This window comes from Sorex fumeus, unplaced genomic scaffold (assembly GCF_029834395.1).
Source record: "Sorex fumeus unplaced genomic scaffold, SorFum_2.1 ptg000036l, whole genome shotgun sequence".
NCBI lineage: Eukaryota > Metazoa > Chordata > Mammalia > Eulipotyphla > Soricidae > Sorex > Sorex fumeus.
The window spans coordinates 18,345,644-18,370,260 of NW_026606093.1; the positions used below are offsets into that span (position 1 = coordinate 18,345,644).

At 42.1% G+C, this 24,617-nt stretch overlaps 1 protein-coding gene across 1 annotated transcript in view; it reads left to right on the top strand.

Moving 5' to 3' along the window:
- The window catches only part of MYOCD (myocardin), a 119,965-nt gene that overhangs the window by 64,552 nt on the left and 30,796 nt on the right, over positions 1-24,617 (top strand). The window contains exons 6-7 of the mRNA XM_056117915.1: positions 19,849-20,021; positions 23,088-23,213. Of these exons, the coding sequence (XP_055973890.1) occupies positions 19,849-20,021; positions 23,088-23,213 (299 nt within the window). The remainder of the gene's footprint in view (positions 1-19,848; positions 20,022-23,087; positions 23,214-24,617) is intronic.

Consider the following 24,617-nt stretch of genomic DNA (forward strand, 5'->3'; position numbering starts at 1 on the left):
CATGTGGCCGCCATCTTTCTTTCCAGAGGGAGGAGGGTGGAAGGGACCAACACCCTTTCCCCTCCAAGCAGACATGATGGCCTGGATTAACGCATAGTCCTTTCACTTTTCTGCTCCAAGCTGCTGGGTTCTGCATTAAGTCCTTGTGCTTCTGGGGCTGTGGCCGTGCTGGAGAGCCGCTCGTGAGGGCAACTGGTGGCCTCGGTAGGAATGCCCCCCTTCCCATGAGGTTTTAGTCGTCCCCACACCCCCGGCTCATACCTGCTGTCCACAAGGCTCCCATGTGGCCGCCATCTTTCTTTCTAGAGAGGAGAGGGCGAATGGGGCAACACCCTTTCCCCTCCGGACAGACATGATGGCCTGGATCAACGCATAGTCCTTTCACTTTTCTGCTCCAAGCTGCTGGGTTCTGCATTAAGTCCTTGTGTTTCTGGGTCTGTGGCCGTGCTCCAAACTTAACTCTGATTTTCAGGGCGAAACGTTTGGTGGTTTACTTCCCATTGATCACTTTGTATATAGAGAGATGTCGTGTGGCCGCTTAGCGTGGTTTTGAGGAAAAGTCCTAGTTCCCACATACTCGAGCTGTGCTTGTAGAGGCTTCTGGTCACCAGGGTTCCATCTGGGGGAGGCGGGATGCGGTACCTACCCCATCTGGGACTTCCCGATGATCTCGGTTCTTTTTGGAACCTGTTTTTTTTTTTTCCTTCGGGATCTGTGGATCCCGCCCTCCATGTTGTCCTTCTCTTCGGCTGAATGTCTCTCTCTACTTTGATTACATTTAATATTTAGGCACCAGACCCACCATTATTATTTGGCATTTTACCCCAACACTCAGATCTGCTGAAAAGACAACAGTAGGCAATTTGTTTTCTATTGCTAACATGAATATGAATAATATATGATGTCATGTGGCCACAGTAGTGGCCCCATGATTTTGGAATTCCTAAATTTTAACAATTAAATCTGGAGGGATTTCTGCCCAAACCTGCTGGGTTCCGAGATTTGTTCCTGAGTCTCTTGAATGATGGTCGTCAAGCAGCTTGATCAGGAGTCAAAGAGGCCATTCGTGGGTGGCAACTCGGAGTCTCATTGGAGCGAGGAGGAAAGGGCCGGCTCCACCCCCATCCCATGAGGCCCTGCGTGTCTCATCATTGTGGGCCCAAATCTGACTGTCCAATGGCCTCTGGTGGACGGCAGCCACCGAGCCGCCAAGGGGGAGCAGGTGGAGGGACAGCACTCTTTGCCCCCTGGGTGGCCCTGGCAACAGTAACCTACTGCGGGGTCCAGACACATTTCTACCAAAAGCCGCTGGTTTTTGAGATTTGTCTCTGAGTCTCTGGGATCATGGCCATTAGGCAGCTTGATCAGGAGCGAGAGAGGCCATTTGTGGGCGGTGACTCGGGATCTCATTGGGGTGGGGAGGAAAGGGCCAGCTCCACCCCCATCCTGTGAGGTCCTGCATGTCTCGTCACTGCGGGCCCAACCTGATCATCCAGTGGCCTCTGGAGGATGGCGGCCACCAAGCAGCCAGGGGAAACAAGCCAAGGCATGAAACCTATTCCCCCATGGGGTGGCCCAGTGACAGTAACCTACTGCTGGGTCCGAACGCATTTCTGCCAGTAGTCACTGGCTTTCAATATTTGTTTCTGAGTCTCTGGGATCATGGCCATTAAGCAGCTTGATCAGGAGCCAGAGAGGCCGTTCATGGGTGGCGGCTTGGGATCTTGTTGGGGTGGGGAAGAAAGGGCCAGCTCCACCCTCATCCCGTGAGGCCCCAGGTATCTCGTCACTGCGGGCCCAAATCTGACTGTCCAATGCTCTCTGGAAGATGGCGGCCACTGAGCCGCCAAGGGGGAACAGGTGGAGGGACAACACCCTTTCCTCCCTGGGTGGTCCAGTGCTGTTAGCCCATTGCGAGGACAGGACGCATCTCTGCCAAAAGTTGCTGGGTTCCAAGATTTGTCTCTGAGTCTCTGGGATCATGGCCATTAAGCAGTTCCATCAGGAACCAGAGAGACCTTGCCTCCAATTATATAGCTGAGCCTGAGGTGGTTTGTGTGTGTGTGTGTCCCACATACCTAACTTTTAGCCATTTACTTTCTTGGTAAACTTTGCCCCAAAGTTTTTGGGGTCTGGCCAAAGCACAGCAGCAATTTTGGGGTATCTGAAAGTCTGAGGGTGCCATCAGACTGCTAATGCTGATTTAATATACCATATCAATACATTGAATCTGGAATTCAATCCCTGGCACCCCATCTGGTCCTATGAGCCTTGCCTCACAGGTACAGATTTACCTGCTGGCAGCACCATACCCCCTTGGTAAATGACTTTAATGTGTTGAGAAAATTTCCTTCAACTTCTATTTTATTGAGAAGTTTTTATTATGAATGCATGTTGCAACTTGTCAAATGCTTTTTCTGCATCTATTGATATAAACATAATATTTTTTTTTAATTTTTATTACTGAGATACCATGAGGTACAGCTGTAGACTTACAAATTTTTGTGCTTGGGTTTCAATTATACAATGATCAAATATCCATCCCTCCACCAGTGCCCATTTCCCACCACCACGGATCTCAATATCCCTCCCACCCCCCATCCCCCCATCCCACCCTGCCTCTGTGGCAGGGCATTCCCTTTTGTTCTCTCTCTCCTACTGGGAAACATAATATTTTTAAATTTTCACATGTATTGAAGGGCTGGATTGATAGCACAGTTGTAGGGCATTTGCCTTGCACCCATCCAGCCCCCATCCAGCCCGGTAGAGACGGGTTCGATTCCTCTGCCCCTCTCGGAGAGCCGGGCAAGCTACCGAGAGTATCTTGCCTGCACGGCAAAGCTTGGCGAGCTACCCATGACATATTCAATATGCCAAACACAGTAACAACAAGTCTCAAAATGGAAATGTTACTGGGGCCGCTCGAGCAAATAACTGAACAACGGGAGGGCAGTGACAGTGACATGTATTGATATGGTATAATAAATATATTGACTTGACTATGTTTAAGCATACTTGCTTCCTTGAGATGAATACCACTTACTCATGGTATATGATCTTTTTGATGTGTTGTTGGATTCAATTTGCTAACCTTTAGTTGAGGATATTTGTACCTATGCTTATCAGGGATATAGGTCTGTTGTTTTCCTATACTGTCTCTGTAGTTTTCAATACTGTCTCTGTCTGGTTTTAATATCAGGGTAATATTTGCCTCATAGAAATTGGGGGTGTTCCTTTTTCTTCAATTTCCTGAGAGAACCTGCAAAAGATTGGCAGTAGCTCTTTGTTAAAGATTGGGAAAACTCACTTGTGAATCCATTGAAAGATCTGAACTTTTGTTTGGGGGAGACTATTTATTGCCATTTTTATTTCCTCAATAGTAACTGTCTTTTCAGGTGTTCTCTGTCAGGGCTTGAGAGATAGCACAGCAAGCAGGATGCTTGTCTTCATGCAGTCAATCTGGAATTCAATCCCTGGCACCCCGTCTGGTCCTATGAGCCCCGCTAGGAATGATCCTAGTACAGAGCCAGAATAAGCCTTGAGAACTGCTAGTTGTGGCCCAAAATAAACAAACAAACAAAACCAGGTGTTCTGTATCTTCTTGATTCATCCCAAGGAGGTTCTAAGTGGTCAAAAAATTATTTATTTCTTCAAGTTTCTCTTTCTCATTTTATGGCATAAAGATTTTCAAAGGAATCCGTGATGATCCTTTTCATTTCTTTGGCATCTATGTTGTGACATCTTCCCTTTCATTTCTAATTAAATTGTAAGTGTCTCTCTATTTTTCTCGATGAGTCTTGCTAGCAGTTTGTCAATCTTGTTTATTTTTTAAAAGAATCAACTTTTTGTTTAATTAGTCACTGTCACTGTCACTGTCCTCCCATTGTTCATCTATTTGCTCGAGCGGGCCCAGTAACGTCTTCATCGTGAGACTTGTTGTTACTGTGTTTGGCATAACGAATACGTCACGGGTAGCTTGCCAAGCTTTGCCGTGATTGTGCCTGTAGAGAAAAGGCTTTCAGTTTTTTTTCATTGAATATGATATTTTCTGTGAACTTGTGGAAAAATCTTTTGCTCTAAGAAAAAAAATCTTTTGATCTAAGCTTATTATTTCCTTCCTTCAATCTGCCATAGGTATTTTATTTTTAGTTTCTTAAACTTTGTGACTTTGGGCCCGCTCTTCCTTATGTATGCTTGCATCGCTATGAACTATCCTCTTAATGCCACTTTTTCTGTCCCACAAGTTCTGATAACATATGTTCTCATCTCATTTGTTTCCAAGAATGTTTTGTTTTCCTCTCTGATTTCCAACTTGACATTGGTTGCTTAGTAGGGAAGTATTTAATTTCAGGTGTTTGAGTTTTTCCATGTCTGTTTTTTATTAACTTCTTTTTTCAGTATTTCATGGCCTAAGAAGATAGCTGATATTATTTCCATCCACTTGACATTATGGAGGTATGTTTTGTGGCCTAGCATATCGTCTGTTTTGGAGTTTCTCATGCATTGGAGAAGAATTTGTCCTCAACATTTCAGGGATAAAAACCCCTCTATTCCATTTATTCCTTCAAATCCAGTGTTCCTTGTTAAGTTTCAATCTAGTTGATCTATCCAGAGAGTATAGAGAAGTGTAGAAGTTCCAGGTACTATTATATTGCTATTGATGTGTTTCTTTAAATCTATTGGTAGTTGTTGAATGTATTTTCCTGGTCCCTCATTAGGTGCTGAATATTCAGGAGTGTGAGTTCTTCCTGTGTACATATCCTTTGAACAGTAAGATATGACTATCTCTGTCCCTTATAATTTTTTTTTTAGTTTGAAGTCTATGTTGTCTGATTTTAAGTATGGCTTGAAATACTGTTTTCCAACCTTTGACTTTGAGTCTGTGTTTTTCCTGTCTATTCAAATGTCTTTCTTGTAGGCAGCAGAGTTGTATTCAATTTTGTAATATATCCTGACTTTCTATATCTCTTAATTGGTGTAATTCGGCCACTGATATTGAGTATGATTATTATCATGGAATTTATTGCCATCTTCTGGAGAAGTTTGGCATGACTGTAATATTTTTCTTGTCTTAAAAGCACTGTAGCACTTTTCTCCCATTGTTCATTCAGTTGCTCCGGGCCCAGTATAATGTCTCCATTGTGAGACTTGTTGTTACTGTATTTGGCATATCAAATACGTCATGGGTAGCTTGCCAGGCTTTGCCATACGAACGAGATACTCTTGGTAGTTTGCTGGGCTCTCTGAGTGGGGCAGAGGAATCAAACCTGGGTCAGCCAGATCGGCCACGTGCAAGGCCGCGTGCAAGGCAAACGCCCTATGGATGTGCTACCACTCCAACCCTTGTCTTAAAAAAAGACCTTTAGGTTCTTGAAAAGTTGGTTATGAGTCTATAAATTTCATGAAGTTATATTATTCCTTTAAATCTGAATAAACATTTGACTGAGTAAAGAATTCTTGGTGAGTTGTTAATTTCATTATATTTTCTAAATCTATATCTCACCATTGTCAGTGTGCCCACAGTGTCTCATTTGATAAATTTGCTGTGAATATTAATGATACTTCTTTGTATGTAATTTAATTTCCTGACCTTTTTGTTTTTCATACTTACTTTATGTCTTTGGTTTTTGTCATTCTGATTAGATGTGTTGGGTTTTATTTGGGTCTCTCTTAACTGGCACCTTTGGACCTCTTGAATCAGGGTGCATGCTCTCCTCATCTCTGGGAACTTATCAGTTATGGGGGTGTTTTGTTTGCTTATTTTTTGGTTTTCTGTTTTGGGTTTTTTTTTTTTTGTCTATTGCTTTCACAGTGGTAGGGCATTTGCCTTGCGTGCAGCCAGCCCGGCCGAGCCGGGTTCGATTCCTCCACCCCTCTTGGAGAGCCTAGCAAGCTACCGAGAGTATTCAATATGCCAAACACAGTAACAAGAAGTCTCACAATGGAGACGTTACTGGGCCCGCTCGAGCAAATTGATGAACAACGGGAGGACAGTGTCTATTGCTTTGTCATCAGAATTTCCTTCCTATGTTTCTGGAATTGCAGTGATTCTTATGTTTTTCTTCTTGAATACATCCCCAGGTTCTCTAATCTGCTGTTCGCTGAGAATTTTACACATCTTCTGCTGTTTTCTAGAGTTTCTCTAAATCTCATCTTTGAACTCATCTGATATTATTTTGCTGCTAAGATCTTCCATTGAATATTTCATTTCACTGACCATTTTTTAGTCCTTTCATCTCTTGTAGTTTTCTCAGACTCTCTTGTGTTTTATTGACCTCTGTTTCTTTAATCTCATTTAGATTCTCAAAAAATCCTCTTTAAAGTCCTTATCTAAAAGATTATATAGCTGGTTGGCACTGGTTGAGTCTTCAGGGCTACTATTTTCACTCACTAAAGGTGGTGGAGTTCTGTGCCACTTCCCCATGTGTTTGTTGCAGTCTGGGGTTAGTCTACCCAGTGCACTGTTCACACCTCCCGAGAAATGGAGAGCTCTCTAGGGAAACCATCAATAGAGAGCCAGTTTGTGCTCTATTCATTTCCTGTTAGAGCTATTTTCATCAGATCTGTTGTTACTAGCTAGGTGTTTGCAGTTTTATGTACTGGTTCCAAGAAAGATTTTGGTGCCATTGACGCTGTCACTATTATAGCTATAATTTAATTCCTTACTAACCTCTTGGATGTTGTGTGAGTAGGTGACTGGAGTTTGGATTCCAATGTATGTTCCCCAGAAGACAGGAGGGAGTGAAGTGTCACACAATTGCATTAGTGGCAGCATGTTTCACAGAATTGCTCAACTGCATGGTCAGATCTGGTGACTCCTGGAGGCAATGTTCCAGGAAGGAATCATGCTCAATTCTCATACCCGGGGACCTTATGAGCAGGTCCAAGGCACCTCGGGTGGCAGGAGAACTCGGCATGAGGAGATATGGCATATTTAATGTTTGAGGAGATTTTGGGTCATACCCATGGTGCTCAGGGCTTTCTCCTGACTCTGAGATCAGAGATCACTCCTGGAATGCTTGGGGGACCCTACAGGGTGCCAGATATAGAACCCGAGTTGTCCACATGCAGAGAAGGCACCCTTCCACTGTAATTTCTCAATTCTCCCAATAATCAATCATTTAAAGTGATTTTGCCATACTGGAAATGTATTATAGCAGTTTTGGCACTTGGCCTGCATGTAACGACCTCAGCTGGCATCCCTGGCAGCAAATGTTGTACACCAATAATTGCTAGAGGCCAACCCTGAGCCCAGAGCTAGGAATAGCCTCTAAGCACCACCAGGTGTATTCCCTAAACTGATAGATAAATAAATTTTAAAAAAAATTAGATATGAGTTTGAAAAGACAGACAGCGGATGGGATGGAACTTGAAACATTGGTGCAGGAAAACTAACACTGGTGATGATTGTGTTGTCGGAACAGTGTAAGTCTGACACTCTACTATTAACAAACTGCCTAAAAAAAAAGGGAAAAAGAAGCAGAGCAACAAAAGGCCTATCCACATATTTAAAAAGCCTCAATCTATAGTGGAACAGTCAAGTCTGTTCCTATTCTGCCATGGAAACTTTACAGACTAGGAAAGATATTTTCTACCTGAATTAGCACTACACCATATACCTAGAGCCAAAATATTTGATATGCAATGCCACTTAGATTTGCATATTTTCACTTGACATCAGTACAATGGCAAGATTACATTATGCTTTTCTTTTTTACCCGCAGATCAAAACAGTAACTACTACATGAGAGACTGTATCTTAAAATCAGTACAGAAATTTAATTTTTTTATATTACAAAGGAGCTTAAGCACTTTTCTAATGCCTCAATAAGAGAGAATATAGTTTAAAATAAATAATTTTAATGTGACCTTATATTTTATTTAATAGCACAGCGGGTAGGGCGTTCGCCTTACAAGCGGCCAACATGGCCGACCCGAGTTCGATTCCTCCGCCCCTCTCGGAGAGCCCGGCAAGCTACCGAGAGTATTTGATATGCCAGACACAGTAACAACAAAGTCTCCAATGGAGACGTTACTGGGCCCGCTCGAGCTAATCGACGATCAACGGGAGGGCCTTTACCTTTACCTATATAAAATATAAAAGTCAGGAGCTCTTTAAAACCATGTTTCTGTAGGAACAAGATGGGAATTTTGCATACAGAGAACTCCTTATTGCTTTTCAAAGTAGACTCAGGAAAAAAACAAATAGAGACAGTAAGCTCCATTTGGAGTTTTCTGGATTAGCTGGATAAGAGTTAACGAGAACCAGAGTCATAATGGTGGCTATGGAAAAAGAGAATCTAAGAGGCCTTCGATTGTCCATGATTGGATTATCAGTAGAATGTATACTGCAGTCAAGGGGATGAATTAAAGATGACACCTAACTTTCTCTGCCTCTCTGTGTTCTACCTCAGTCTCTGCCTGTCTTAGTCTCTCTGTCTCTGTCTTTCTGTCCCTATCTCTCTCTCTCTCCATCTCTCCCTCTCAACTGAGTCAACAGCAGCCACTTACATAGATGAGGGGGTGGTGGAGAGAAGATCTGAGGAGATATGATGAATGTTTGTTCAAACTGTTGAATTTGAGAGGCCCACAGGAGATTCAGGAGAAGAATTAAGTAGGCCTGAGTCCTACTGAACTAAAATTGGAAAAAGAGTATAGTTGGAGACTTTAGTGTAAATCGTAAATTAAGCTGATGAACTAGATAAGATTTCCGCTTTCATTTATTTTGTTCACTTAATATTTCTATAGTAACTTCCATACAAAAGACACTTTCTGAGTACAAATATCAGTGAGTAAAGCAAAGATTTCTGACTTAACAGGCCTTATATACTAGTGATAAAACAAACAAAAACATAATAAATGATTACATATGAAATTACAGATAAAAGATCTTGAGTGCTGTAAAAATAGTTTATTAGTGTCAGTAGTGTGGGCTGGAGCGATAGCACAGTGGGTAGGGTGTTTGCCTTGCAAACAGCTGACCCAGGTTCGATTCCTCCACCCCTCTCGGAGAGCCTGGCAAGCTACCAAGAGTATCTCACCCGCATGGCAAAACCTGGCAAGCTACCCGTGATTATTCGATATGCCAAACATGGTAACAAATCTCACAATGGAGATGTAACTGGGCCCACTCGAGCAAATCGATGAACAATGGGAGGACAGTGCTACAATGTCAGTAGAGAGTAGTGGGGGGGAATAAGAGATGCATTTAAAAAAAGGAGAGGTATAAAAATTAGACTTTCACACAGTAATATTTAAGATAGAGGCATGGAATGACCAGAGAAAGAGATGGAAGAAGGTAAACTTAATCCAAGGAAAGTCTAAACTTGGGTACCAGTTGTGGGGGTCAAGTGTGGTGTTACTGATTCAGTGTCAGCCTCTCTAGTAGGAGTGACTATTCAGTGAGCATAAGACCTTGTATGTCAGTGTTGGAGGCATCACATGTCATTTCACAGTGGCCAGCTGTGGAGAGATCGTTTGGAGAAGACTGCCCAAATACAATGAGGATACAGCCCTCCCTTCCAGATGCCACATTGATGAAGCCCTCTTCCCTCCTCAAGAGGTTATGGTTTATTTATACCAGATTGCAGTTACTATGTGTCACTCTCCTGGAGTCTGTATATTTTCCCTCCTCTATCTGCCTCCTTTATCAGATATGTTTATCTTTTCCAGATCCTTCTTCAACTATTTTTGTTTCTGCCAAGTTCTGGGCAGAATATTCATTTTCTTTGTTCCCTCAGATTTAATTCTCTAACACTAAAATAGAATGATCTAGATCCTTTCCCAACACATGGAATGGTATTTTTTTTTTAGTAGAGAACTACTCCCCGTCTAGAATTTTTCATTCCCAGGTGACATTCTCTTGCGCTTGGTAAAATGGCTACAGCAAGTCTTCCTTCACATATACACACACACCTTTCTCCACACTTTCCTTTCTTGTCAAGTGCTATCAACTCAACCCCAAAAGCCAGTCCGAAAGTTTATTTTCTGAGTCAGATAGAGTTATATGAAATCCACATGGCAAAAACATAAGCTCATCAGAGGGAAATAATTTAAAATGGAGGAAGAGGGAGCTTTCTAATTTGGCTTCCATAATCGGAAGCTAGAACCTCTTCATGGACAAATGCCAACGTATCCTGTAGTTGATTCAACTCCTTGTTTCCCCTTCACAGAAAACAATTAAATGGGTCCAAATATCCAATTCCAACAGAATATGTGGTGATTGGGGGATGTCTCATATCACTAAATAATTTGTGGATCATCAGCAGAATATTGAAGAATTTTCTCTATCACTATCTACTGGAAAATAGTGCGAGATCCCACAGGCATGCTTGATTAAATCTGGCCCTTGGTGATTGAACACAAACTGTATCCTTTTTTTCCTGAGGCCAGGGAAAAAAACTGAAGTTCCAATCCTAATCATTTGGTTAACTTTACTGCTAAGCTATCTATCCCACCCTTAGGAATAGTCAAAGATCAACCTCATTAATATAACAAGATACACCTATATTTATCACAGGATATTCCAAAGTGGTTTTGAAGCTCTATACTACAAGTGGAAGGACCAAATCTTTCTTACTATAACTGATATATCATAACTAAGAGCCATACTCAGGGACAAGAATGGAATAGCAAGTAAAGTGCTTGTTTTACAAACAGCTGACCTGGATTTGATAGCACCATTAGGAATGATAACCAAATTCAGAGTCAGAAATATGGTGTGAGAACTGCCAGATGTGAACAATGCCCCCCCCCCCACGAAAAAAGGAGGAAAGGAGCAAAGGAGGGAAGAAGGAAGGAAGGAAGGAAGGAAGGAAGGAAGGAAGGAAGGAAGGAAGGAAGGAAGGAAGGGTTTCCTTTGCATAACTTGTTATTATTCTATGATAAATGATTTTCAAAGAAAAAAAATTCCTCGTTGGTGGTAAGAAACACACTAAGAGTAAGCATAAAATTTATTTTCCTCAGAAAGATTCTGGAAGGGAGTGTGAAAAGAGAATCAGAAAACAACCTGTGATGTCTTAGTGTACTGAGGAGGAAAGTTAGCATTGAGAGGAAGAGAGGTGACCATTCCGGAATTGATCTTTGCTACCCACTAAAGTGATTCCCTATGGAATTGACTCAGGGTATCTTTTTGAGGCAAACAGGGTACGCCTTGCAGGGGACAGGGCTAGAAGATGTCCTCAAAAGTCTGAGAAAGTCCTTGATAGGGTGCTGTACACTGGGGAAAGAACAAGAGCTGGAACATTCCACAAAATCCCAATCTCAACTTTGTAACTGTGTCTCACGATGATTCAGTTAAAAAAATAATAACAATGTACACATTTCCAAAACAAACAAAAAAGGGTAGGGTCATTTACTAGAAAAGTGAGAAATGGTGTCTTCTCATACCTCCTAACTGTACTTGCCCTTAGAGGTTAGGCTTTAACTCTGATGCAGAGCACTAGAGTACAGGTGAATTGTAGAGAAGACTGGATAGAGGAAAAATGTCTCTCATCTTCTTAGGAAAGTCGAGGAATCAAATTAACATTAAAAAGATTAAAACAAGAACGAATTTACAGGAAATCTATATAAATGTGGAATCCAATGTCAGTGAGGAGAAATTGGAGAATAAATCCTAAGCTAAGGGATAGGATAGAGGTCTGGTGTTTCATGGAGAGAAGTGATGACTCACAAAGAAAATGTGACTTTAATGATAAAAAATAATAATAGAGGGGGCGGAGTGATAGCACAGTGGGTAGGGTATTTGCCTTGCACGTGGCCGACCCAGGTTCAATTCCCAGCATTTCATATGGTCCCCTGAGCACCGTCAGGAGTAATTCCTGAGTGCGTGACCCAGGAGCAACCCCTGTGTATCGCTGGATATGGCCCAAAAAAGTGAAATAATAATAATAATAATAATAATAATAATAATATTAATCACTGTATCACTGTCATCTCGTTGTTCTTCGATTTACTCGAGCGGGTGCCAGTAATGTCTCCATTCATCCCAGTCCTGAGATTTTAGCAGCCTCTCCTTACTCGTCTTTCCCAATGTATTGGAGGCTCTTTCAGGATCAGGGGAACGAGACCCATTATTATTACTATTTTTGGCATATCGAATACGCCACTGCTAGCTTGTAAGGCTCTGCTGTGTGGGCGGGATACTCTTGTTAGCTTGCCGGACTCTCCGATATATTTATATATATGTATATATATATATGTACATATATGTATATATATTATGGTGTGGTAATTATGGAAAATGGGTAAGGAGTGTCTTATGATGTGTCAGCTGTATGGTACAGTTCACTCACATGTGAGGCTCGGCCTGAGCATGTAGAAAGTGGCCTGGAGCATGGTGGCGGTTTGGTAGTGGAGGTCAGCTGCTGGGGCTGGGTCCCTTGAGGTGGGGATGGCTCTCACTGGGCCCCCTCTGTGATGCTCCGAGTGAAAACAGGCTGGTGAGGAGAATAATAATTTGATCGTTTTTTTCACTGACCCGATGAGGTGGGAAGGGACAAGCCCTGATATAATATTAATGATAATATATATATAGTTGGATATTTATCTATCAGTTTTCCAATAGAAGGATAATCTTTAGTAAAAAATAACAATTCTAGATAATATCCCTAATTTCAATTCTTCTAGGGAGATAGGGGAGATAGGGGACAGTAAAAGCATTTAATGCACCTCAATTTGACCTCAACTTGAAATAACACATATGTCAGAGTGACATATCTTGAGAGATATGTCTGATATTTTAGGGAAGCCTCTCCTTCACTGTTTTTTAATATAATTTTTGTCATGAAAGATCAAACTCTTACATGCAGAGAAAGTTCACTGTCTGCCAAGGTAGAGCTTTACCTCTCACTGTTGTTTTCTCACTCATATGCGTATAAGTGAGAAATATCTCGTATCCGGTTATATAAGAAAACTTAAGGCAAATCTTTAATGTGCCGGGAGTGTACAGAGTGGAATTCATTTCCATAACAAAAGCACCTAGTCCACTTCAAGAACAATAGGTCTTGTCTTTGTTATATTTCAATCTTTAATTGTGGCATCTTCAATGTATTGAAATATCTTAGGAAGGAGGCATTTTCTGGCGACAGCTACTTCTACATAGATGCCCCTCTCCCTTAAGAAAGGAATTTAGCTTCAGTCTTTTCCTGAAGGATATCTATGAATTAAAATAGCTCCCCTGCATGCACTGTTCAAGTTTGCAAGTAGATAAGCCAGAGTGTTCCATTTTCACATTCCACTTCATGATCTCCAGCCCTTTGTATGCGATTCCTAGCAAAAAGGTAGCTAGGACTCATTTTATCTCACCTAGATCTTGGAATTTTAAAAGTTTATGCAGAGATAAGTGCACCTTACTCATTCATCTAATCATTTTCAAGAGGGAGAGGGAACGCTCAGGCCCAGATCCCCCAGAGCCAGGACCCGGCGTCAGCTTTGCGGCCATAGCTGGAGAATGATGTCAGGGCTTCCAGAGCAGGTCCTTGTCATCACACCGCCTGACGTGTGCACGGGGACAATAGCCAGCGCCCTGCACTCCAGTGGGCCCCAGTCAGCGCTGCTCACCGTGGGAGCCGGGAGCAGAGCCAGAGCAGGGAAGCACTGATAGACAGCTTGTTCCCAAGGCACAGAGATAAGATGGCCTTTGCCCCGGTCCCCAAGAGACTGGCTGAGTGGAGAAGAGCACGGGCAACAGGCAGTCTTTGCCATGACCCTTCTGCTCTGGAAAGACCAGTCCCTGCTTTCCCAAAATCAGACTGTCAGGACAAACCTGTTTTCTGATCTGAAGCTGTATTGACCTCTGCAAAGTTGACCACAGGATAAACACACATCCTAAGTTGTTGGGTTTTTTTTTTTCTTAAAAATGGTAAACTTAAGAAGATACTCCATTTGAAGTAGTAATAATAATAAAAATAGGTAGAAATTAATGAACACATATCCAGGATTGGCTTCATACTTTATAAATGTTGTTTTATGTATACCCCAAACACTTTAAGGTAGATATTATGATTATTCCCATATTATAGATAGGGAAACTGAGACCTGAGAAGTTGAATAATTGCCCAATAGTCACACTGCCACTCAACAGTAAGAGCAAAAGAACAATCCAAGTCTGTAAAACTCCAGAACCCAAGTTCCTATTGCCTGCATAGGAAACCACATGCTTCACCTCAAAAGTAAACCACTGCCCCTTGCTCTGAGTGTTCTGTGACCACTGTCTTCATTGGCAGAGACTGTGCCCAGGGATGTCCATAGTCATTTTATTCCTCTTTTGTCCCAGCAGTGTCAAATCCAGACTCCTGCAGCATTTTGTGAGGTGGTTACTGGCAGGGTGCCCCAAGGTAGGTCCGTGACCTGGACCGCATATCAAGGTCTTCAGTGTTCTTAATGGCATTTTCTAAACTGGCACATTCTGCTTTAAAAATATTGAAGTTCTCGCCAAGTGGAGGGTGTTTGGAGGATCCTCCCAGGAGGGGAGATGCAGGTTGAAAGTAGACTGGACTGAACATGTTCGCCACTCAATGCCTCTTTGGCTGATCACAGCGCCCAGGAGGAGAGAGAGAACAGGGGGGAATGCCCTGCCACAGTGGCAGGGGGGGATGGGGGGATGGGAGGATGGGGGGAGGGATATTATCCTGGTGGTGGAAAATGGGCACTGGTGGAGGGATGGGTATTTGATCGTGGTATGACCGAGATCCAAGCACAAAATTTGTAAATCTACAACTGTACCTCGTGTTGTTTCACTAATAAAAAAGATAAAACATTTTAAAATTAAAAAAAAAAAAGAGTACTGCTATTCAGCAAAAAAAAAAAAAATATATTGAAGTTCTCTTATGCCTTAACTCTCCATTGTTTGTATATTGAATATAAATTATTAAACCATACACCCATGCTTTGTATGGATAGGACATTCTCTGAGAAATAGATCATTAGGAATTTTTATTGTGTGAATTCCTATAGCACTGTAGCACTGCCCTCCCCTTGTTCATCGGTCAGCTCCAGTGGGCACCAATAACATCTCATAACAAATTGTGAGATTTGTGTTACAGTTTTTGGCATATCGAATACGTCACAGGTAGCTTGCCAGGCTTTGCCGTGAGGACGAGATACTCTCAGTAGCTTGCCAGGCTCTTCGAGAGGGGCGGAAGAATCATACTCAGGTCGGCCACATGCAAGGCAAACACCCTACCCACTGTGCTATGTGTGAATTCATACTTAAACAAATACACCAAGGCTATCTATGTATACCATCATCATATATGTGGTCCATTATTGTCATAAATGTCATTATGACTATAATATGTACCATTCTGTTTGTTTGGGCCACGCCCAACAGTGCTCAGAGCTTAATCTTGGCTCTGTGCTCAGGGATCTCTCCTGGTAGGGCTTGGGGATCAAGTGCTAGGAATGGACCCAGGCCAACCACATGCAGAGCAAGGATTCTACTTGCTAAACTATCACTTCAGCTTCAAGAAGAGAGCTTTTAAAAATTATTTCTATCTCTTGATAATGTAGACTCCCAGATGTGTCTCTTCAGGGATTAGTTATCAAAATAAACCTAACTTATGAGTGGGAGAAAATTTCTTCACACTTTTCATCCCACTTTTGCTAGTCAATATTTTGTAATTGCCCTCCCACTCCTCTCATTATCCACTAACAGTTACTTTCCTTACTCTGGTCCTATCTAGAGCTAAACATCATTCAAGCTTACTCAAATAACGTTTCTTGGACAAACCATACATTGCTGTGTTCTTTTTCTAATTCCCAGTAGCTCTTAGGTGACAGTCTAGACTATGAGCATTTTTTTTTTACTTTTTCATTGAATCACTGGGAGATAGATCCTTACAAAGCTGTTCATGATTAGATTTCAATCATACAGTATTCCAACACCCATCCCTCCACTGGTGCTGGACATCTCCCAGCACCAGTGTCCCCAGGCTCCCTCCCATAACCCCCCCACCCCCACCCCTGCCTGCCTCTATAGCAGGAGCTTTCCTTCTCTCTCTCTCTCTCTCTCTCTCTCTCTCTCTCTCTCTCTCTGTCTCTCTCTCTCTCTCTTTCTCACCCTCCTTTTGGGCATTGAGGTTCGCAATATTGATACTGAAAGGTTTTTAAGAATATCCCTTTCCCTTTACCTACTTTTAATCCTCAGATCTTGTCCAGTGTGATCATTCCCTGCTAAACTATTGTCGTACTGATCTCTATCTTATCCACCCTAAGCTACACACACACTTGTGGTTAGTTCCAACCATTGAAAGTCCTCCTAGCTCCTGTTTTCCCTTGCCTTGGATACTAATCTTCTACTATATAATTTTTATATACCACTAATGAGTGCAATCATTCTATATCTGTCCCTCTCCTTCTGACTCATTTCATTCGGCATGATACTCTCCATGTCCATCCATTTATAGGCAAATGTCATAACTTCATTTCTGAGAAATTTTCTGACTGTGTCACATGGAGATATATAGATGCTTCTAACTTTTTTCATCCTGTCACCGTTTTATATCTCATTGCTTGATTTTTCTCAACTTCTCTAATGCATGAAGGCTAGAAATTAAAATAATGAAAGAGTATTTAATTCAGTACAAAGAGAATTAGACTGATTCCTTCTGCTTTACTCATTCTAGACATTTTTACATCATTCTAGTTCCTTGACCTGAGTTTCACAAATGCTAAGTAGACTGGACATGCCAATTTACTGCAGATGAGCAGAGCATCCATACACTTCCTCTCTCTTTTGTGTGAGAAGCCAGTGAAATCATGGTTTCCCTTCCCCAAATCTTTCTTTTTTCTTGGATGATGTTCTCAAATGACGAATGCTTCTTTGTTCTCACAAGACGTCACATTCAGTGACATCTCAAAAACTCTAGTGAAAACAGAAATGTGGGGCTGACCTCCACACATATTGTGTTTGTGTGCAGAATAAAAGAGAGACATTGACCGTTTCATCTGGTACTCTTTCATCCAGCTAATCCAATAGATATTAGTGTTCCCTATACAACTTGTCACTGAATTATTTTCAGGAATGATAAATTGTGTTTGCAACCCCCTCTCCTGGTGAATCTGAGAGCTGGCAGTCTAGTCTGGGTCTGCACTCTGCTCTGTCCCTATGTGGGCTGGATAGTTCAGTGTCCTCATCTACAAAAGAGGGATAAGAAAAGGCACGACTCAAGCTTATTGTGTCACCATGGCTACGACGATTCTTGTTATTGCTACCTCTGTTAAGTAGATTACTGAGACAGACTACAATGTTTATCATTGAAAATTATTCTCTTGAATAATAAAGTGAGATTGTTGGGAAGAAACCATTTTTGTTCCTCACTTCTTAAATCATTTCTACTTACGTGTTAGACAACATTGTGATTTGATTAATTCCCTTGAATTTGTACACATTTTGGATGTGTGGGTGTGGTTGAGTGTGGAGATAGAGAAGAGAGGAGTGGGGAATCTCTGTCACATGAATTATCAGACCCCATCAAAAGCTGCATACCATTTAGATTGAAGGGGGATGGAGAAGTATAAGACCCTCACAGATGAAGGAACCTATTGGACAAAAAGTCTCGCTCCCAGCCACGCTCAGGACTCTCTAAGAACAGCACTAACTCTCGTATAATAAGATGCTACAGTTCTGTCATGGAAAAGACTCACTTCCCCTCCTGACCTCCAGTTCCACGCCTATATAAAATTCAAAATTAATAATGCAATCCCTTTAACAGAGACAAATTCTTTAATTTAACAAATAGGGCTAGTATTTCACTGGAAGCATGGTTTCAAAGTAACATATTGCTTGAATCTATAATACATATTTATGAAGGAAACTGCATGATTCTTCCTGGGATGCTCTCAGACAAATGGTTTCCCTGAGAAATTAATAATAATTAAAAATTGTATTCATATTTAATGGACATAACTAACCTAGGATTTTTGCATTGCTCAGAATTTACTGTGAGGGAAAAGAGAAGGGAAATGTGTGAGCTAACTCTAGACTCCTCAACTACAAAGAAAGGTCCAGAGTACCACAGGAAGATAGAAACCTTCAATTTCAAAGGAAAAGCTGGCATTTGTCAAATTTCCAGTAAAACTCCAAGTTAGAAAATGAATTCTTTTGTTATATAAATATCAGAAAATATTAGCAGATTTATTTGGTATATAGCTAATATTTTATATTAGTAACTGTACTATTCCATTTTTTCTAATTTTTATAGTTCAAAATAATAAAGTACACCTCAGAGAAGAAAAGTTGTGGTATTAAAGTTTCTATTAATGCTGTAGAATACTGTGAATCTGTTACCAAAATTACAAATTTTAATGAGAAAGATCTCTATGTGCTCTAAAACCTGTTGCAGGGGGGAAAAAAGCTAGTTTTAGAAGTTTATTTCACCATTATATCTATGAAAAAATTTTAAGAATTAAGCGTAAATGTCTTGCCATATGTTCAGAGTTTATTCTAAGAAATAGACAGGAATCATTAACAGTAGGTGGGATTAGTATGTTGAGATAGTTCTGTATGGAATTCACTTTGGTAAGTATAATTATTGTTATGATAATTAAAAAGTAATGATTTTTATAAATATTCATTAAAGCCAGGAAACAGAAATGCTGAGCCTCAGACCCTTCCGGATCTGAGGACTCCTCAGTGGGCAGCTCCTGGACCTCCCACCCACCTTGTCCTTGTCTGGCCTCTGTCCTGACTTGATGCTGGAATGTCTGAGGGTCCATGACGAAGCCCAGCAGTGGTGGTGGTGACAAGCCCAGAGCCACATTCGCTTCCATGACTTCCAGTTCCTCCCAGCCTTTCCAATCACCACAGTGAAAGCTCCTTTTCTTATCTCCTCAATGCAGGAGTCAAAAGTTCTTGTCAAGTGTGGCTACAGAATAGTGGACTGGAAAACTTCCTGATAATGCCTAAATTCCTTTAGAAGAGCTGTGCCTGCACTCAGGTCAGAAGAGCTGTGTGGCCTCAGCACATTTCGTACTGGCAGTTGTTTAGTAAATCAGATGGATTTTGGGGAATTAAAAAATAAGGGATATATAAGGCCTTCACTATAGTTCCATCTATCTAGATAACCCCTCTGGCCCAACTAATGTATCTGTTCCCCTCCAAAGGTCAGATACACTGTTGAGAAAGACATTTTTGTATGAGGGCGTCACTGAGGACTTCCAAAATAGACGCAAAGCATGAGGAATAAGAAGAAAATTCAAATAATGAAAGAACAAAAGACCATGCTAAAGTTTCTTAGCTGTCTCTAGTCTCTATGACTTTTATAAGCATAGCCACATTATGTGAATGAATGGAGCTTTTTAGGACCCCTTCTGTCAGATAAATTTTGACATGTGGAAGTTTGCACCTAGTAACTTTTTACATATCCATATTATCAAAGTTTGCTAATCATCTTGTGCCACACAAGCTGCTTTATATTCGAACATGATGTGATTGAGCTGTGCCCTGTCAACTATATTCTCCTGATAAAGCTGATGGGGAAAGGAATCTTCCACTGAATTCCCCTTTGGCCCATCCCATGCCCCGTGGCCCTTTTTCTTTCCCTCACAGCCCCTGATTTTATTAAAAAAAAAATGTGACTTCACATAGAAAACTCTAAGGAATGGATAAAATTGAAAATAAAGTCTAACGAATTGTGACTCCTTTCCCTACTGACAATTTTCGTAAACACAAGTTCCCTGATGGAGTCAATATATCAGAACCCAAATCACTTAAAATTCATCTTTATTCTGATTGAACTTGAAATGAAAAGAGAGTTTCTTTGTTTCTCAAAGCTTCTTAAGGATACATTTACTTAAGGTCTATGATGGATCTAAATGGCTGACTCCTCTCTGGACCCACACCCTTAGGTAATCAGGTGAGTTTTGCCAAGTCTGCTGATGCATTCACCTTTGAAGAAGACAGCAGTGATGGGCTTTCTCCAGATCAGACACAAAGTGAAGAAGCTCAGGGCTCAGTGGGATCTCCTCAGGACACCACGGCCACAGAGACCCCTTTGGGGGGGCCCTTAGGGACAATCCAGGTAAGTAAATCATTTATCAACCTGGCATCTTCTCTTGAAAGCAACACTGATACAATTGGCTTTTCTCAAATACTTCAGGGCTTACTTCTGGTTCTGCAGTTGGGCATCACTCCTGGTGGGCTCAAGGGGGCCATTGAGGGTGCCAGGTATCAAACTCAGGTCAGACACACGAAAGGAAAGTGCCACCTACCCACTATTTCACCTCTTGGGCCTCTATAACCTGTCACTTCTATCCCCCTGAACTTTGATCTCCATTTTTTTGTTGTTGTTTTATGTGGATTTATTGTAATTGTATAAGTTTTTAGAATATCCAATATATTGAAATTTAGTGGTAATTATTCCTATTCATTATTTTTTTTAAAGCACAGTGGCAAGGCGTTTGCCTTGCACTCAGCTAACCGGGCCGACCCGGTTCGACTCCTCCGCCGCTCTCGGAAAGCCCAGCAAGCTACCGAGAGTATCGCGCCCGTACGGCAAAGCCTGGCAAGCTAACCGCTACGTATTTGATTTGCCAAAAACAGTAACAAGTCTCACGATGGAGACATTACTTGTGCCCTCTCGAGCAAATTGATGAACAATGGGAGGACAGTACAGTGCTAATATAATTTTATTTTATTTATTTTTTATTAGTGAAACACCATGAGGTACAGTTGCAGACTTACAACTGTAAGTCTACACAGTATGCACTTCTGTGCTTGGGTTTCAGTTATATAATGATCGAGTACCCATCCCTCCACCAGTGCCCATTCTCCACCACCAGTGATCCCAGTAGCCCTCCCACCCCCCACCCTCTCCCCCCACCCTGCCCCGCCTTTATGGGAGGGCATTCTTTTTTGCTCTCCATTTTTATGGAGGTTTAAAATGAAACTCACTGGGAGATATACACTGGTGAAGGAACAGTGTTGGAACATTGTGTGACTGAAACCCAATCATGAATAACTTTGTCATTGTGTATCTCACGGTGGTTCAATTTTTAAAAACAAAACAAAAGCTCACTGACATTGGATGACTCACTCAAAGTCTCCAGGACAGAAAGTACTAGAGAAGACCAACCAGTGTCCAAGTTCACAGTGTTCTACAGTGGAAGCTTTGGGGTTCTGGGGGACTGGAAGAAACAGACCTGACGCCTTCCAGCAGGAAGAGTTCGCCATGGTTTAACTGTTGAACTAAGAGGAGACTTCTTCCTGCCTTAAGGGTATTTAGTCCTTGTAAGATAACATTGATTTTTCCTTGCATAGCCTCAGGTAATTTAGGTTTATTGGGTTGCTCCCATCACAGTGCTCCCATTCCTCTGGTTTTATTTGTAACTTCTTTCCTTGTGCTCTGTTTACTTATAAATATTGTTTTCCTCTTCTCCCTAAATCCTTTGCATAGTTTATTCAGAGCAATGTCCTTTTTGTACGGAAACAAGAAGACAGTATACGCTATACTTTTGTAATGTGATTCAGTGATATTTTCCTCCTGGGCATCTGTTCTCTCAACCTAAGCCTCAGCTGCCCTTACTTCCTAGAAACCGCAAAAGCAGGGTCCCAACAGGGACTGGATGGAACCAGGGCAAGCAGTAAGCTATGTGCTACCCTGGTATCAAGATGGGCCTGGCCAAAGTGCCTAATGCTTAACTTTAAGTTTAGAGCTTGGTCATGAACAAATGCTGTCATGATCCAAAAAGTAATAACTATATTTGGACCCTGCTAGGGTTAGGAATCTGGCCTGAGCACTGTAGTCTGAGTTTGTGGCAAGATGTTCCCAGGAGAGCTATCCTACAAGTCTCAATTTATCTCTTACTGTGGCCATACAAAAATAACTAGTATTAAGATGTTGATAGAATTATTGGACTGAGGAAAGGAGAAAAACACCTTAAGAGGTATTTTTACCCTGAGCAGTCAGGAAGGGCTTTGGAATACCCCTATGTGGTGTTTCCTTTGAACCTGGTGGACCCTCAGGAAGGGCTCTCTTATGTTGATTTTGCTACCTGACTGGGTGCAGCCCTGAGTGAGAGGGAATTGGAAAGACAAAAGAGAGGAGAGATTAGAGGCAGGTAGGGCTGAGATATGGAGTGGAGAGACTAGCAAGGGGGGGAGGGAGAAGGATGTAAAAGAAGAATACAGGAAGGAGCAGGCACATGGAGAGAGAGAACCCAGGCTGCGAGATGGAGCATGGAGAGATGAGCAGGAGAGACAGGAGGAAACAGGAATGAGGAGCAGTGTGAGACTAGAATGGGGGGCTCAGAGAGACTGGGGCAGGCGCGTGGGGAGAATGAAATAAACAGATATGATCAACAAACCGGCTTGGCCCTCTTCTCCACCTCTGCCCCATCACCCAGGCCACCCTGGCTGGGAGAGCGGCTGGGGCCCACTCGAACTCAGGCAGCCAGGGGAAAAGCCATTGGGGCCTCCTCCTGGAGATATTTATACAAGTCCTCGCTTCTTCCACACATCCCTGCATGTACACATGCATTCATGCATTTATGTGCTTATATTTACAAAGATGCACCACATATGCAAATGTACATTCAGATCTGAAGATAGAGATACACATTATACACACACACACACACACACAGAAACATGCATACAGGTAGACACATGCATACAGCATACACAAACACACAAACACTCCCCTCCATCTGAAAACGTCCTTTCACTAACTAGTATTATTGTTGTACACTTTTTCCATTTCCTACACTCTTCCTTCCCTTCTTTTCCAATTCCCTTACTAGCTCCAACAGCTGGATCCTGTCATGGTCAGTAATCCTTAGTGTAATCAGATATCCTAGTTTGTCTAGAACAGGACAACTTTTGGTCTGTCTTTGGGAATAATTATTAATAACGCTCTTTCTGAAGTATCCTCACTTTTTATGTAAAAAACTACATTAAAAAAATACAGGATTCTTTCCCTCCAAGGGAAGGACTCTGATATTTACTTGAATTGAGAGGCTGAGGTTAGAACAGCAGTGCTTGGAGAAAGAGTGTTCACTTAGCATTTCTATGTTGACATTTCTTTAACATGTCTATGTCTCATTGTTTTGACCTCTGCATCCTAACACTGCTAACATTTGGGTTTCAGGATCTTATTTCCAGCTCAGAAAATGAAAGGAAAGACTCAGCGTCACAATGCAGCAGCCAGCCAGACCCAGGGAAGCAGAGGCTCAGCCCCCTCCGCGTGCCCAGCCCTGTGCAAGCTGCTGTGAAGGTAGGAAGGGACCTCCCGTAGCCCGCACAGAGGGAACCTCTGACTACAGTGCTCTTTTTGTCACTCACACTTACACACACACACACACACACACACACACACGCACACACACACAGTATTTTCTGTCAGGGCCAATGGTTCAAAGAGCTGAATAAATACCAGCTTTCAGTCTCTTTGACGTCTGCCCCAAAGGGGTGGTACCAGTGCTGGTACCGAACAGCCGAAAGTGTTGTGGAGATGCAGGACATCACTGTGTTTTAGCAAATGTTGATCAGGTGGGACAAATTTGATGTAGCTTTGAAAATGAGCTGATATTAGATAGTAAAGGAGGATTCTCTAACAGCAGAAAATAGCAGAGAAAGAGGCGGGTTGGGGATGGGGGTGGGGTAACCTGTTGGAAAGAAAAGTTTTGAGCGAACAGTTAAGTTTGTTGAATCTCTCTCTCTCTCTCTCTCTCTCTCTCTCTCTCTCTCTCTCTCTCTCTCTCTCTCTCTGCATGGTGGTGGTGGGGGGAGTGGGGGGCTCAAACCTGGCTATTCTCAGGGGTAATTCCTGCCCTGCAGTCAGGAATTATTCCTAGTGTGCTCAGAGGACCATATGGGATGCTGGGAATTAAATCCAGGACAGCTGCATGCAAGGCAAATACCCCCACCTACTGTGCTCTCTTGCCAGCCCCTGCTAAACTATTTAATTTAGCAGACTAGAATTTAATTTTTTTTTCAGGTCAGGATAGTCAAACTCTGGCTGCTTAGGCAGTGTCTGTGCTATATACATGTGGGTTAAGAGTTAGAATGTCTTTAGTAAATCATACATTCTGCCCCCACAGACCAAGTCATATTCCCCTTTGCATGACACTAACTGGGCTTAAATATATGCCTGTGTCTAAAACCACTGATTCTTGGTATTTTTTTCTGTAGCAAGATAAGCATGTTCTTATTCTATTGCTGTGCAGATACAGGTAGGAAATACCGTCTGGAACGTTCAGTGTCCCTGTGTTAAGACAACATGGAGAAAAAAAAATCCCTAAGTACTAGATGCAGGACAGCAGTGCTGTCTTTCCCAGACAAGGCAAGTCTTAGATGAGATGAGAGCATGTGGCACGCTGCAACAAAGCAGAGGCGAGAATAAGGAGCCCTGTGGGGAATAAACACTCCCCAAAGCAGAAAACCCACTAATTAGGACCCTAGTCGATTCACGAGCAGGGAAGACTTCTTGAGGAAACACAAAGGAGACTGATGCTCTGGGTCTAAGTAACTAAACAGATAAACCCGCCACTCAGATGTGCGTTTTGTGGTTAAAACACAGCTAGTTAGAAAACATCTTGTCAACTAGGCAAGTGCCCCCTCTTCTGGGCATTTGCTGATACTACACATTTCTGCCTACTTTTCTCCTAATATTTCCAGA